Source organism: Poecile atricapillus, chromosome 2, assembly GCF_030490865.1.
Source record: "Poecile atricapillus isolate bPoeAtr1 chromosome 2, bPoeAtr1.hap1, whole genome shotgun sequence".
Lineage (NCBI taxonomy): Eukaryota > Metazoa > Chordata > Aves > Passeriformes > Paridae > Poecile > Poecile atricapillus.
This window is the reverse complement of record NC_081250.1, coordinates 23,394,363-23,411,058: the sequence shown is the minus strand read 5'-3', so window position 1 is coordinate 23,411,058 and position 16,696 is coordinate 23,394,363. Positions and strand designations below refer to the sequence as shown.

The 16,696-nt window shown below is 33.9% G+C and overlaps 1 protein-coding gene across 6 annotated transcripts in view; it reads right to left on the bottom strand.

Moving 5' to 3' along the window:
• AKAP9 (A-kinase anchoring protein 9) overlaps positions 1 to 16,696 on the bottom strand; it is a 105,292-nt gene that overhangs the window by 55,748 nt on the left and 32,848 nt on the right. For 3 of the 6 annotated variants that reach the window (XM_058833683.1, XM_058833681.1, XM_058833682.1), the window contains exons 4-10: positions 10,582 to 10,635; positions 10,004 to 10,174; positions 7,472 to 7,627; positions 6,350 to 6,547; positions 3,220 to 5,664; positions 1,428 to 1,641; positions 588 to 667 (exon numbers count right to left, since the gene is read on the bottom strand). In XM_058833683.1, the coding sequence (XP_058689666.1) occupies positions 588 to 667; positions 1,428 to 1,641; positions 3,220 to 5,664; positions 6,350 to 6,547; positions 7,472 to 7,627; positions 10,004 to 10,174; positions 10,582 to 10,635 (3,318 nt within the window). The remainder of the gene's footprint in view (positions 1 to 587; positions 668 to 1,427; positions 1,642 to 3,219; positions 5,665 to 6,349; positions 6,548 to 7,471; positions 7,628 to 10,003; positions 10,175 to 10,581; positions 10,636 to 16,696) is intronic. The other 3 variants (XM_058833685.1, XM_058833686.1, XM_058833684.1) reach the window with 2 other exon arrangements.

Genomic DNA, 16,696 nt, shown 5'->3' with positions numbered 1-16,696 from the left:
GATATGCCAAAATATTATTACAGGTGGCTGATACTAGAATGAAGACTAAATATAAGCTTCAATTTTTGACTATAATATTTATTTACTAAAAACAATACAGATAGTAATTTTTTTAGATTGTTTGACACTTTTAAGTCTTTGAAAGATAAGCTGCAGCTAAGAAAGAAATTTCTATCTTATTGCAGATATGAGAGGGGAGGTCCTGTGCATTATACTGTGCATCAGACATGTGTGCGACATCAGACCCTCGAATCAAAAACACATATCCAGAAGCAAATATAAAGGAAGAAAGTACTTCCAAACTAGTAGAGATGAGATCAACATTAGGTAGAAGATTAAGACTATGTGTAAGACAAAAGACTTGTCTGGACAAGGACATAAACCAGTTTAGGAGAAAAAAAGTACAAAACCATTTGCAATACTATTTTGGAATCTCAGGTTTAGCAGTCTCTATTTTGAGATCAATGCAAAGAGAAAAGCTGCAAAGAAAAGCTGCAAAAACAATGTAGAAAATATGATGACTCACTAACCATCATTTCTTGTTTTCCAAATTTTCACTTTGAAGAAAGCTTTTTGTTAAGTCCTACCTGAACCAGCCTGGAACATTCCTCAGTGACAGCTTCACTCAGTTTTTCTATAAGTCTTTGTGTAGATTTCCCTTCATCATCTATGAGCACAAATTATTCATATTATTTTTAAGCATTAGATGCACAAAAACTTTTCAAAGGCCTAATTTCCTGCCTCAGTGAGGGTGCCTCTTCAGCTTGAGGAAGGGCACTTTTTTTGTTTGTTACAACACATGGACAGTTTAAACTATGACAGTTGAGCTGCACATTCTAGAGGAGCTAGAGATAAGAGTTGGCTTTGTGTATTAGTGACCTCCAGAAAGGTAAAAGTGTACAGATACCTAGTGGAGGGAGAAGAACTTAAGCAAAAAAATTGAACAAGGGCAAAACATGGTATAACAGAAAAAGCTGGGATAGAAAACCATCATGGTAACATAGAAGCTCACTAAGGCAAAAAGTAGTACCAAAGTTGACTTAAAGCACCCATCAACACAAAGAAAAGAGAAAAGAACAAGTCCAAAAGTACTTTGCTGGTGAATTTGCTTATTATTTTACCTTATTGGTGAATCTACTTTATTGCTCTTTACAATTAATTGAACTAATATAAACAGCAAACAATGAGTTGCAATACTTTTGATTCCTTATTTTTTTATATACTTTTTTTTCAAGTTACCTCAGTAGTAGGCTGCAGGTACTGAGTAAACAATTTGTTGAAAAAATACTTCAAAATACTCTATAAAAACAGTTTATTGTACAGCTAGATGCATAAACTCTTGTGCTTGTTTGGCTGGGGTTTTTTAAGACCCCAGGTCTTTTATGTTTTTCATATAGAGCTTCATTCTCATAATTTTGTCTAGTTACCTGCTTGTTGAAATTTCAGAGTCTGGAGCTCCAGCTGATGCATTCTTTTAAGATCAGTCATCTCTTGTATATGATTATGAACAAGTTCCTCTTTAAGACTGCAAAGTGCACTCTCTTTTTCTGCCTTCAAGGACTCACAAACCTGGTCTACATGAGCTGAATAAACCAGGGATAGGCAAATCCGCTGTGCCTCCATTTGTAGCTGTAAATCAGTCTTTGAATATAAAGGCACAATTTAAAAGAGTGAGAAACAAGAAGATACAAAGCCCCATCTTTAGAAATTTCTGACATTTATAATGTGCTGAATGGCATGATGCATATATGGTATGCATAAGCTAAATTTAAATATATGTAGTTTGGAAAATTGAGTTTTAACAAAATAGTACTTCTTCAACTTAGAGTAAAAATCAAATTAAAATCAACAAAACTCAATATGCTTCAATTTCTATTTTGCAGCAATAAAATCCCAATGAATTTTAGTCCAGTGAAAAAGGAGAAATATCATTACTAACAGAGTAGTTAACAAAGTGTACTTTAAACACAGACAAAAGATTGTATTATTAGCAGACCTTAAAAACTCAATTTCCAAGGCTTGTAGTTCCAGTCTGCACTTTGGGGATGTTATTTCTAAAGAAAAAAGATGTTTGGGATATGCCTACTTAGAGCTGAAGTTTGAAAATGTTTATAGACCTCTGGACCACAATGATTTTCACAATGGCAGGAAATTTTAAGACCCTTATCACAGCCTTATACAAAACAAGCCAACCAGTCAAACAAACAAACAAACAAACAAACAACCCTAAACCAAGCCATCACAAAGCTAAAGCTATTTTTTATAACCTCACAACTGTTTCCAATGTGGCTTTGCTTGTGATTTTATTTCTTAGGAAGTGAATGAACTACGATGCAATATTAGGCAGTTGGTGGTATTAGTTCACTGTTAGGTTGACTCCTATAACATGAAAAAACAAGTTTAAAAAATACAAGTCTACTTAACATCTATTTCCACAGAACACTTAGCTGCATACACCTTGCAGCATGCTATTGAACTTCACTAGTGTATATAAATTTAAATTTATATATAGATTTCTGATTCCACCACCTAATTAAATACTGGTAACTCAGTACTTAGCTACTTATATTGTCAAATAAGAATCCTTTCCATTTCACCTGCAATCAATTTACAATACCAAGAAAAACAAGCAAAAATTGTGTCAGCAAAACTTAAGAGAATAGTTAGAATCCCATGATATGTGTTCTCATTATCACATCCAGATACATCTCTTAAAAAGTGATAACCACTTAACAAAAAATTTGATAACGTAATTTTAGTATTTCACAAGTTTGATATTTCAAAAATTTGGTCAAAGATGACTGAAGTTTCATTATTTTTTGTGCTGTTTGAGTAAGTACTTAGAGAACTGAAAAACTAATCACAGAATAAAAAATTATGTCCAAAATAAATTTTCACCTTAAGTAAGTGAAATGCTGCATTAAAATATGAAGTGTGCTGGTAGTCTTACCTTTTTGTGGTTGCTGTTGATTTAATAAATGCAAGGGAAGAATATTTTTTTCATTCAAAAAGCATCCTCATACACATTGAATATGCTTATAATTCTGGTCATTCATGTAACACCTTTCAACCACTGGCCACAAACCTTTCAACCACTGACACACACATACCTATACTTCAAAGCAGCCAATTGGAAAAAACATGCTGCAAATTTTCAAGTGTAAGCCCCTACAAATTTTCATAGTTAAAGTTTTTTCTATACTGTTTTACGTCACATACCTGTTCTGATTTTAAGGCATCCACTTGCTGCTGAAGGTTATTTTCCCTCTGTGTAATGGTTGTTAGTGATGTTTCCTCTGTCAGCCTGTCTGGCATCCCATGCACATGTTCCACAATGGACTGCTGTTCTGGTTTCAGCATTTGCTGGACCTCCTTCCTTTTTGTCTCCTTTTTGTCTGGTAAAGACTGGCTGCAGTCTTTACCAGAACTTAGATTACCTCTTGAATTTATTCCTTCATCGGATTTCTTCCTTGAACCAGGGGATTTATTCCTACTTTCAGATGCTAGAGTAGCAGTCTTTAGAGATTTTCCTTTAGAGCCTTTTTTCTTAGAGTCCTTACTACTACTATTTGTTCTCTGAACATTACTAACTCTGACTTCTAGTTCTTTACATTTTACTAGAATTTGCTCTTTCTCATCTTTTAAGGATTTTACTTTTTCGTTTAAATGACAGATTTCAATATCCTTTGATTTTAACTGTTCAGAGAGATCAGAAAGTCTCAAGGATAATTCCACTTTTTCACGCTGAGTAACCTGAAGCTTTTCCATAAGTTCTGTTGCATCTTTCTCAACAACTTCTCCAGCCTCAAATATGTCTTTTCTGGGCACCTTCTTTTCTTTACTCCCTTCAAAACCAGAGGGTTTAGGTCTATTGCTTTGTAAGTGGCAGATTTTTTCATTCAAAGCTTTGAGTTTGCTTTTATATTCAGCTTCCTGCTTTTTCTTGTTCTCTTCTAACTCAGTTTTTGCCTTCAGAAGACTTGCACATTCTTTCTGTAGTTCTTCACAACTAGCTTCAAGTTTTTTCTCAGTCAATGAAAAGGCACTCTTCTGCCTTTCAGTATCCTCTTGGAGGATATTGTTTTGGTTTTTAAGTCGCTCATTTTCAGTGATCAGATTTTCTATTCGTTTCTGCAAGTCCAAAATTTCTGTCTTAGAGCTAACACTACTTCTACAAAGTATGTTCTCTTCAGAGCATACCAACATCTTTTTTAATTTCTCTTCCAGAGTTTCATTTTCCCCCTTAAGTATATTATTTTGTGTTTCTAGTTCTGAACATTTTTTTTGAAGGGTATCTTCTCTCTCCCTCATTTGTTCCTGCATCAACTCAGTTTTAATCTGCAGCTCTTGTATTTCTTGTTCAAGGGTACCTTTCTCTTTTTCCTCTTGCCTAAGCACTTCAATCTCCTTCTCCAGTTCGTGGATTTGAAGTGTCATTTCTTCAGATTTAGAATTTACAATTGACTGCTGTAAATCTTTCAGGTTTGTAATCTCTAAAATCAACTGATTTTGCTTTGTGATTAAGTTGTCCTTTTCATATTGCATGGCTTCTATCTTTTGAGTCATTTCATTTTGTACTTCATCTAACTGCTGTTTATGGTGCATATTCAAGTTGTGTTTAAGGCTTTCCATGTTCACCATGTGCTCTTTTTCTAAGTCTTCTTTAAGCCTGGAAAGTTCCTCTTCATGACTAAACAGAAGATTTGTCCGCAGTCTCTCTAATTCTGCTTCTTGAGATTCTGCCATCCTGTCCAAAACTGCATCCTTCTCCCTTTCTAGCATTTCAAGTTTTATTTTGTAATTTGTGATTTCTGCCTCATGTTTTAATTCCAAATCCTTCCTAAATTCAGAGGCAGAAGCCAGCTGAATTTTTAGATCTTCAATCACCAACTGGTATTTTTCAGCTTCATTTAATCTACATTCCATATCCACTATAGTTTGCTTGGCTCTTTGAACCTGCTCTCTTGAAAAATTCAATTCTTGAAGAAGATCTTCAATTCTAATTTGTTGAAGAGATTTCTCTGTTGCAATAACTTCCATCTGTTGTGACAATTCTTGCTTTATTTTTTCCCTTTCCTTTTCAGCATCCTGCAATTTCACATTCAATTCATTAATTTTAATATTCATTAAATGCATTTGATCTTTATTAAGATTCTCATTAAAACAGAGGCTTGAAGTTTGCTCCAATTCTACTTTTTGTTGCAAAAGACGCTGTTCTACTTCCACTGCATGCTGCTTAATTAATTCTTGCTTCATCTGTACAATCTGCTGGCCATGCATTTCATCTAATTCAGCCTGAAGTTGTGCCAGTCTCCTTTGTGTTTCTAACTCCATTCTTTGCACAATGTCAGCTTCAGACTGGCTGTCTTTAAAACACCGTTTCTGCAGTTCTTCCACAGTTCCCATTAATTGTTTTATTTCACCAGAACATTGTCTTTCTTTCTGTTTGTAGGTGCTAAGTTCAACTTTCATATTACTTATCTGCTGGTTCCTCAGTGAAATCTCTTCTTTTAATTCTTCAAGTGATTGGCTGACATCTGATAGTTTTTCCTTTAGCTGAAATGAATTTTTTTCCTCCTCTCCAAGTCTTGCTTCCAGCTCTTCAACTAAAGCTTCTTTTTCTTGTAATTTACTCAAATCTTCTTCCTCCTTTTTCTGTTTTTCCTTAAAAAAAAAAGGAAAACCATGTTCTTATTTTTAGCTATTTATCTGAACATGTAAGAACTTTTACACACTTTGCTATTTAGTCTTTTTTAGAAGGTTAGAGAGGCAATGTTAGTTATAAAACATAAATATAAATTATTTGTTGACTTTATTTGGAGATTTCCTGTACCCTTGGAATAACTGAGAACTCCTACCCCACCCATGTCATCATGCCCTTCCCCTATTCTTTCCAATCCCCAGTGTCTTTATCAGTTTCAATAATATTTGATTTTTTAGATGGTTTTAAAATGTTTTCCACAAAGAAAAATAAAGAAGTACACAAAGTAAAAAATTCATTCTTTGCTTAATGCAGAGAAGAATGTTCAAGCAGGTAATTTCATTTTTTTTCCTAAAATAACGTCATTCATAGAAGGTGTTTTAACATATGAAATATTGTTTCATAATTTACTCTAAATATTTCTACAACTTTTTAAAAAATAATACATAATACTGACATAAAATTTAGAGTTTTAAATTATATACATATTATGTGTTAGTTAACAGAAACAGTATCAAAAACTTAAAATCATTGCATGTATTCTATGCAGCACACTCATTATCTGTGCTTTGGCTTTTTTTATTTCAAAGGAATTACAAAATCCTAGAAAGTGTTTAGGAAAAGAGATCTTTATAGTAAGGAACATACCATTTCATATGTCACAATTTTCTCTTGAAGATGTGCAATCTGCTCTTCAGATTCTTCATTCTTTTTTTGATAATTCTTAAGCAGACATTCTTGTTCTTCTAGCTGTTGCTGATGCGAAAGTATCTGTTGCTTGGCTTGCAATAAATCAGCAGCTGTGCAACTATGGCTGCTGTTCCTTAGGGCTTCACTTGCCTGCAACTTGAATTTTAAAGAAATAAAACCTAAAATATATCAGGTTTTTCAGAAACAGTTTGCGCTACATATAGAAATAGTGATCTTTGTTTCTTCCACATCAAGGCAAAAGATTTCTAAGTTCTTTTGGAGGAAGTCAAACATCCTCATTTATTTGGGATGGACAACCAATAAAAAGGTATTTCATATTAATTAAATATTCATGGTGAGCTAACATAGGACCATAGTCTCTCAAATACATCAGCATGTAGTAGTAAAACTAACTAGGTGCAGCTGTGAAGCCCATAATCAGATTTATAATAATAAAATCTCAGGCTTCAGAATATAATCCACTTGAAGCACAAAATAAGCTATACAATGTACTTAAACAGCATGAAATACTACAATATTCAAATGCAACACTGTAAGGTGTAGTCTCTGTGCCTGTGGCACCGCAATCACCATGATTTTTAGAAGAAATGTCTTTCTGAAGCCTCACTTTGTTATTTAAATTATCTTTTAATAACACCACAAAGGAAGCTTTTATCCAAAAATATAAGGACTGGAATGTGAAGCTGTGGCCCATGGAAGCTGATGACTGGATATTTTGATTTCAAAGGTAACATTTCTGCCCAAAGCTCTGAGAACTAACTCCCCAAATGATTTTCCCCAGTATAACCGACATAATTCAGAATTTATCAGAAGCTATCACCACATAACAGGAAAAAGCCAGACTAATAAAATTAACATTTTATTGTTAATCACTGTAATAAAACAGGTACTATAACAACAACTGTAGGACCAGGAAAATGACTGCTGATCTATGCTAAGAGGCTGATTCTTGAAAAATGCACAAAAAAATTTTCTGCAGGAAGTAGCTATTTATAAAGCCTCCAAAGTGACATCTATTGTCAAAAATCTATTGTAAGTGTTGGTAGCTGTATAACTTACATGCTGAAACTGAATTTGCAGTTTTTGACTTTGCTCAGTAAGCTCCAAGAACTCCCTCATGGTTTCATCCTTTTCTTTCCGTGCCTGCTGTAGGTTAGTAGTGAGCTGAGTGATAATGTCATCTCTTTTTTTGATAGCAGCTTCAAATTCTTGCAGCTGTAAAAGATAAAATTTAAACTATTAATGCATATGAAAACCACAGTCAAAAAATACTAGCTAATTTTAGTTAAGTAGGAGTAAGTCATCCCTAGCCTCTCTGTTTAAAAGGTGTCTCACTAGTAGAGCTTTTATATTTTCACAAACTCTATTTGTAAAAATTTCAGAAACAGAGGTTTTCCCCCTCATTGAACAGTACATGATCTCTCCATAAAATACAGTTAAAAATTACAAAATCTGAACTTTTAAGAAGGTTAATTAGTTAAATATATAACTTGCTTTTAAGATAAAGTGTGGCCACATAAACAAACCATCATAAAGGACACCAGAATATCTACTAATAGCGTTTCAGCAGTTTTGTGCAACTACGCATGTTCACACACTTTTCCCCACAATAAATGCAAGTTATATCATCTCTCACTTGAAACAGCATTCATTGTACTGAAGCATAATAGATACCATGCAGTATCCTACACTGTGAACCCACGGAAATCATTCATAAGTACATGAGAAAACCATTTCAAGTTGCAAAATGGATACAGCATATTTAACAGATGAATATTTTGTAATTTGTAATGATAAAGAAATCATAAGAGTACAAAAAAATTCTTTGCCAACTGTTTGAATTTTTTTGTAGGATTACTTTCAAGCAGTCAGAAATTCTACAATATTGATTGGCAATATTTTGTGTGCATTTATATAATCATGTATCAGTATAAAGTTTCTTTCTCAGTTTGAACTCAATTAAGGCTAGTGGAAGCCTCATCTCTACATATCACAAATTTCTTAAACCATTAGTAGTATTCTGTAACCGTTTTGTTTACAATGTTCCTCAAAAAAAGCTTCACGGAGTTACATGCTGAATCTTGGCTAATGCTAACGTGGTAATGCTTCCAGATAAAGTTATTTTTGGAACACAGGAGTCAACTCCTACTTTAAAAGTACAGACCTAATGGAAATACTGAATGTTTGTTATAGTAGAGAAAATTAGGAACAGATCAGGAACTTAAGTTCAGAACCTTTGCTTTTGCATCTATTCAATGAAATTGAGTAAGTAAATACGTCAGTTCCAAAGCACATCATGGTACATGATTTCCAACTTTTTAAATTCAATCTCTGTTCTTGACAAACAGGCAGAACTAAAGCACACAACTATCTTCCCTGCTCCCCTTTCACAATTCTTTTTTTTCTTCTGAAAAATTAACTATATGAATTTCTCAACTGAGATACTATGCACTGTACCACTATCACATAAAAATACACTGCAACTATTGAAATATTATTGTACCACAGCCCCAAACCCGAACACACTTAATTTTGTTTTAATATATTTTTATTTTATTTTAAAAATTGTAATTATAACCATTTAAAAAATTCAAACATTTTCACTTTCTACCCTTTCAGGAAAAAATTAACAGTAGTTGTAATCATTAGAAATGCTAACTTTCTTTATCATGCTATAATTATGACTCCTATGTATAGCACAACAGATACAAGACACAGTAATTAAAACTCAACATCAGACAAATAATAAACCACCTCTTCTGGGGCAACCACTTAACTGGTACTATGGTGGACAAAATTACATCTATTATCACAGATAAAATAGTAATAATAATAATAATAATAATAATAATAGTAATATACTGCTGCAATGGTGAAAATAACGGAGTATTAGAGCTTTTTTAAAATTTTATAGTACTTTGCAAAAGAATAGCAAAATACAGTGACATAATTTGAATCCAAATTAGGAGACAGACAAGTAAGACATAAAGCACAACAAAGCACTGACTTGAGTGCACTGCACCACTGGTTTAAACTGGAAGACTATTCTTTACTTTAAAACTTAAGTTTATATTCCAATGTTTTTTTTAAAGTAAGAAATGCTTTCCTGTAAACCCAAATTATTAGGTGTTTTAAATTAGAATATTCTGACACTGTTGTTTTTCCATTTCACACTGTGAAGTCTGAATACAAATCTATTTTCATTCAGTTGTATTATTCCTTAGGGAGTAAAACCTGAGGTTTTTTGATGTTGGAGGAACAGGAAGACATTAAAGTCTTTGCATATGTGGAGAAGAATTAGGGTTTTTCTTGAAGAAATTGGTCTTTCCATTCCTAATTTGAAGAAACTCACTGCAAAGACAATTTGAATTTTAGTCACAAAATACAGAGAAAAAGGACACACAATGGAAATGCTGTTCAAAGTAATAGAACACATGGCCTAGGATTAAAAGAAATTATGTGTAATTAATTCGATATCACACACTGAGTGCATTCTGAACAGTTACCATTAATGTGAACTCTTCCCGGTGAGGCTCTGCATTTTTGCATGTAACCAAATAGCAAGCAGAAAGCAACATAAGGTAATTATACCTGTTGCAATCCTTCTGTACCATAGGCTGCCCTCATTTCTTCTATCTCTCTGCTTAGTTCTTCAATCTCTTGCTGTTTCCCAGCCAATTGATTCTCCATCACTTCTAGCTGTGTGTGTGAGTGCTGCATTCCATGCTCTGCATGAATGTCTCCAACTCCAAATTCTTCTTCCTAAATCAATCCAAGTTCCTTTACATGCCAATTTTTATGTTTTATCACAGTAAATAAAGTCAAGCATCAAATTCTGTACCAAATGCCACCTTAGAACATTAACATACAATACAGCATCAAAGATCTTATTGCCATGGTAACCTCCTTTGTTAGTGTAATTCACACCTCAAAAGCACTGACACAAAAGGTTTCTGCGAGTTGTGCTCTACAACCTTAGCCTTAATAGATGGACTAAACTGGTTTGCATTTCAAGTTTAATGATACACTATATTAATATAGCAAACAATGCAGATGCAGAGCACAGCATGCAAAATAAAATATTAGTCAGCCACACAGTTTTTATTCAAAACAAATTGAGGTGTTTAGTATTCTCCATTAGTATTCTGGTTCAATTTGCAATACTGTACCCTGATTAAGTCTGCAGGTATAGCTGTTCTTGTCACAAAACTGCAACCATTTACCTGTATAAAGACAATTTCTAAATACATTACTTGAAATAATGCTTGATTCCTATTTCCCACTTACTTGAATCTTATGTGGCAATTTCTGCAGACCCACAAGAATTGTTGTGCTACAAAAATTTATTTAATTTGAAATACTAAATAGCTTTCTATATAGTAAATTGCATCAATATATAGATAATAGGTAAACCACCCCAAATTGTAAAAATAATTACTATTGTCTAAAACCAAAAATCTTATTACCAATCAACATCTAGAGAAAACAAAGGAATTCAGATTTAAAGGTCAATGCAAAGCTTTATCTTTTAAATCATTAAAACACAGCACTATTGCATTTTAAATTATATGTCCCATATTTTTAAATATTACTAAACATAGCTATGCTTTCTAAAAGATTCTTATACACCACAAGATTTAGTCTTTTTGGAAATCACCTATCTCTTCACAGCGGATGAAAGGCAGTATCATAGACTTTAATTCCCAATTTGAAGGAATTTTATGAAATTGAAAAAGAGCAGAAATTATACATTTGACATAAGACATTTGAAAATAAATCCTCTTTCACTCACCCAACACTGCAAGCCCCTTCAGCTTCTCTGAGAATTTTGGTTCTACTGACTGTACAAACCAAAACCAGCAAATCTCCAAAAGGCAAGTGCAAGCCAAAGTAGCAGTTATAGGTAAAAAAAAAAAAATCCAAATGAAAAGAAGATGCTGTGTACACATGAGTAATGATCAAACAGACAGGCAGGCTTTCAAAACAGCAGACCCATGTTCAAAAATGAGAAAGCAAGAACAGCTGCATTTCTCAGAGCTCATTATTACATCAGAGCCTGAAACAAAAATAATGGTACTAGAAATGGAAAGGCATCACAGTATTTCAGACCCAAATACTATGCTTAAATCAAAAAAAGAAGCTGTATTGCTCAGATGTCTGCCATAGCCTAGATCAGGGCTTACTTACAATAGCTATCATGCCTGAGCAAATCAATAAGTGCACTGTTATAAATGGGATCAATACAGTCACTGAATTTGTATTAGGCGAATGAATACATCTGCATTAGAGAATTTGCAAAGAGGACACAGTGCCCTTTCAATTTCTGATTTTCTCATTAAAAAGAAGACACCACAGAGTTTAGAAGGAATAAAAAAAAATTGCAGCAAGCAGCAGTCCAGGCAACTCACAGAGGGACTGTGTTTCACTTGTGTATTGCCAGATGTTTGCTCTATGTTCAGACACACAAATGTCTACACAGCGCCTGGCACCAACATCTTTATTCAGATTTTGGTGCATGTCCCAGATTAATAACACTAGTAGTTCAATAGAAACTACTATAGAATCTTTCCTTTCCCCTTTGTAACTCCCATTTTACATAGGCCTAATTGATGAAGATGCAGTATACAATCATTGTAATCTACCACAGTGGATACACTTCTCCTCCCATGAATCATGGCTATGTGCGACTATCAAAGACACTTTATAACAAGAGCTAATAGGAAAGGCACAAAAGTCTTATCTCATTAGCTGTTTCAGACTGCTCAGCAGCTCAAAATTCTACAAAAGACCTTTAACTTATAAAAGGGACTTTGCTACACACATTCTAATCAACTGTCTGGAACATCAGAAACCCTGCTCCATTTCATGGGAGCGTAACTCCTCGACACACAAGTGATGCATACAGCAACATGGTAGTCCATGCTGTTTCTCATCTGATACCTTCTTCTTTCAAATGACTTATGTCCTCTGGCAAAGTGCAAGTGGAAACATAACAAGGCAACAAATTGCACTGCAATCTGTGAAAAAAACCCCAGCCAGACAGCCAGAGCATGGTGATGTGTTGATGGAAACCTTGGGAGCAGCCTGGCAACCCCTGGCATGACAAATTCTGCTGTGTAAGAGCAGACAGACAATTGGTAATGAGTTATTAGCTTTAAAATATCTTAATTTAAAATTATATTTTCCACTCATCTGAAAGACATTATTAATTCAGTAGTTCAGATGCTGACTTGAGTGTTAGTAAATGGCTAAACAAGGCTGCAGGACTCCTGTGTTTTGACTTACAGTCCCACTGATTTACCCATTTAGAGATCTTCTCCAAGTCTATAAATTCTCTTAATGTAGATTCTTATTATTTCTTCTTTGAAAGCTTTGCAGTTCACCTTTAAAACTGAAATATTCTTATGTCTTAATTACTTATGATGTGCTTAGTTACACATACCCCATGAAACAATTAAACATTGAAAGAAACAAACCACATAGCATTTTAACATAATGGAACCAAGAAGTAACAAGAGCTCTGGAAAAAACTGCATGAGCAAATATCACAAAATAATAATAGATTAAATTTTATAATACATTACTCAGCAGTCACAGTTTTGGTGAACAAACAATATGAAACAAGTGAAGGTTATGGAAGTCTCTCAAAGGACATTCTGTCTGACTCTTCTTCCTTCCTTGCATTTTCAAAATAATTCACAGAAATATTATTTAGTATTATAAAGTAAAATCTTATCTGTAGTCTACTGGCTAAAAATAAAAGTTTCATTTCTACTGCATCAGTTAATACTTAAGATAATATGTTTAAGGCAAATGAAAGGAATCTTCTTCCTGAGAAACACAAGGAAAACCAACTTCCACTACTGAATTGAGGCAGTGATTCATGAGAAATGCCACCAGAGGTCAGGATTACATTTATGAGATCACCCTACCTAATGTTCCTAAGACCTTGGAAGTTCTGAAATTATATCTCAAACATAGCAGTATTAATATATAATGTATAACTACTTACAACATTAATACCATTACTACAGAGATTTCCCTCTATAAATAATAAATTCATGCTCAGCATAAATCAATACATACTATTCTCCTTAAAAGACTTGTTTGATTTGGTAGTAGAAACATACAGAAGTATATGAAACAGATTAACAATTTTACCTCATATTTTCCTTCCCCCTCTACCCTTTCTTGTACATTTTGGACACCTGATTCCTTTATAAAAATTAATATTTAGACACAGAACACTGCTTGTCAATGTTTTTAGCCTCTCCTCAGTTTTCTAGTTATGTCACAACTGACTGTATGGAACTCAGCTACAATTAGCAATTAGGTCAACTTGGGAAAATTAATTTCAGCATATTTTGGGGGTTTTGTGGGAGAGGGTTTCTACTCCATAATCAAAAGCCATTTTCAGTGTGTGGTGAAAATAGTTATAATCCTGTAACTACGGTTAGTAACTTCTGAAGGAGAACCATTAATGACTCTTTAAAATATCATGGCTTAATATATTTTTCTATATCATAACAGAACAGCAATGAGTGTCTTTATGCATTAGTTGACACTGAGGTAATAGAATTTCATTAAAATTTATAAAAACAAACAACTTTCTAAACTCTGTATTAACTATCTTTTCAGAGATATACTTTGCAAATTGGAAAGAGAGTGAAGAAGAGAAAAAAAAAAATCAGGTAGAACAGCTTTTCAGTTATACCATAAAACTGAGGCATATGGAAAATACATGGGGGCAGCTTTACCTTAGATAGTTATAAAATCCCCCAAAATCCAACTGTTGGAAAAAGCCTAGCTTCCCTTAGTTCTGAGCTCAAACCATAACCTTAAATAGCTAACCAGCAGCATAATTTAGGACTATGCAGGTAGGTGTCATTGTTGCTCACATTGAAGAATTTGTTCCAAAAGACAAGCTGGTCATATGAAGGATTTACCAGTCTATTCTGGTAGAGTCAGCTACTACCTTGATAGTATAGGTATTAGAAAGGTGGCTAAGCAAAACTGAAAAAAAAAATATTTACAATAAATTTCCTTCAATACAAGAATTCTTATATAAAGATACCTTCAGTTTTGCTTAGATAACTGTATTGCCTTACAATTTTGTGTCTGATAAGTCTCCTAAAGAGGGATCTCCTTATCACTTCATTTTATCAATGCCTCAAGAGAAGGGCTGAAGAATTAACACCATCTGATTTAATTTATCACCGACAACATAACAAACTACTCAGAACCTATTTGATTTTGAAGCATAACCACAATTCAACTGAATTTCTTAGCAAAACCACTAAAAATATGTTCTAATCTATAAGGAAAAAGGTGGATCAACAGGCCTATGTCTCTTCAAGTATGGGTTTTCTTAGCGTTCTGAAAAGCAAATCATGTATTTGAAAAAAATAATATTTTATCTGCATAATTATGCTGCTACAGACAATATTTAATTTATTCTACTCTTCAACAGAAAAGGCTTCAGATAATTTTATTTATAATATGTCCATGAATGGAAGCAGAGCTTTTAATAATAAATGTAACATTACAGCTGATATGAAACATGTTGAAAAATCAGCTCCTAAAATGTCTGCATTCCTAAATATGATGTCTCCCGATTTCAGATACCAACTAATTTCAACAAACTGGAATTAAAAAGAGTTTATTAGAAAAGGTGGCAAATCTGACCTCTTGAGCTCGTTCTTCATCAGAGCCAGTATCATGCTACTATTCATGAGTTTTGTGTTGCCTATTTATGTCTTAGAAAATAACTCTCAGTAAGGTAAAAAATCTTCTTGCAGGAATAAGAACTGCCTAGTAATGCATCTCATTGCATATTTTAGGAAATCTGTAAGTTTTTTAAAGGAATATTTAGACTGCAGTTCTATTCTTCTATGTCTTCAGTATCTGAAAAATTGCTCCCCAATATACTTTGCAGGTTATCTATGGAAATCTTTGAAGAATTAAGTGTTTAGATGTGAAACTTCATGTTAAAATGATAGTTTTAAATTCAACTGAAACTGAAGCACAAAATACTAAAATCAGAACACATCCACAATTATCATGAGGCATTACACCAAATGTTTTCTGTATCCTGTTGCCCTGTGCAAAAACATATTTTCTTCAGCTTTTGCAATCAGTCTCCAGCACTGCTTCCTACCACCTCAGAAGTGATCAGAATTTCATCCATATCTCATCATATACATAATATGTCTCACTTGTCAAAATACACGAGTATCAATGACATTGTCAACTGTTTTCAAGGGTTCATTCTTCACATACTGCAAATTCCATTTAAAAGTAATCACATACCGCGGTGATGCATATTCTAAAAAGGTGCACTACAGTCATGGCAGCTCTTCAAAAGTATGTCTACTACACTCCTGATGGCAAAGAGCAATGAGATTCATTTGATTTACTTCATCCCCTCTTACTTGTTGCCAAGCTTAAGATTCTGGGTGTTTTTTATAAAGTGTTTAGCACAGCAAACTGCAAAATAAAACCCACACTGTCCCGACACAAAGTGATTGTTTGCGACATGAAAAATTAGATTTTTAAACTAAAACAAATTGTCACTGTGTTCAGATGTTCCATGGCTATTTGTTGCTGGCATGTTCTTGACCGACATTTATGCAGGAAGTAGTTTACTCCTTACAAACATAACTTTTTTATCTGACAGGACCCAAGTTCCACACACACAACTACCCTTCAATGTGACAGAGATGAGCTGTAGATGCCAATGTGTGGGCTGTCTCTGTCTAGCAGCTAAGCCCCCACTCCAGTCAGTCACTCCCCCACCAGCAGGGTGGAGGAGAGAATTGGAAGGGCAAAAGTAACTCAAAGTCATGGGCTGAGATACAGTCAGCTTAATAAGTGAAAGAAAATAAACTAGCCAAACAAGTGATGCATAGGCAATCACTCATCATCTCCCACCAGCAGACTGACACTCAGCCAGTCACTGAGGCTGCTTTGAAACTCATTAAAATGTAATCAACTTGTTAAATAGTCTCCCACAGAAAATTAGTAGAGATTATGCACAGCCACTACTCCCACAGCAATACAAAGCATTATTACGACCTCAAGGATGACATTGCTACAACAGTTTATGTATATACTGCATTATTTATTACAGTAGCCAGCCCATTATGGAGTTGACATAATGCTTACTTTAATGGTGCATTGATTATACCAGTAATAACATGCAACAGATTTGTCAATAATATCACATCTCCTCTTTCTTTCCTTCTCTTTTTGAAAAACTATGCATAGCATTGCAACAAATATGTA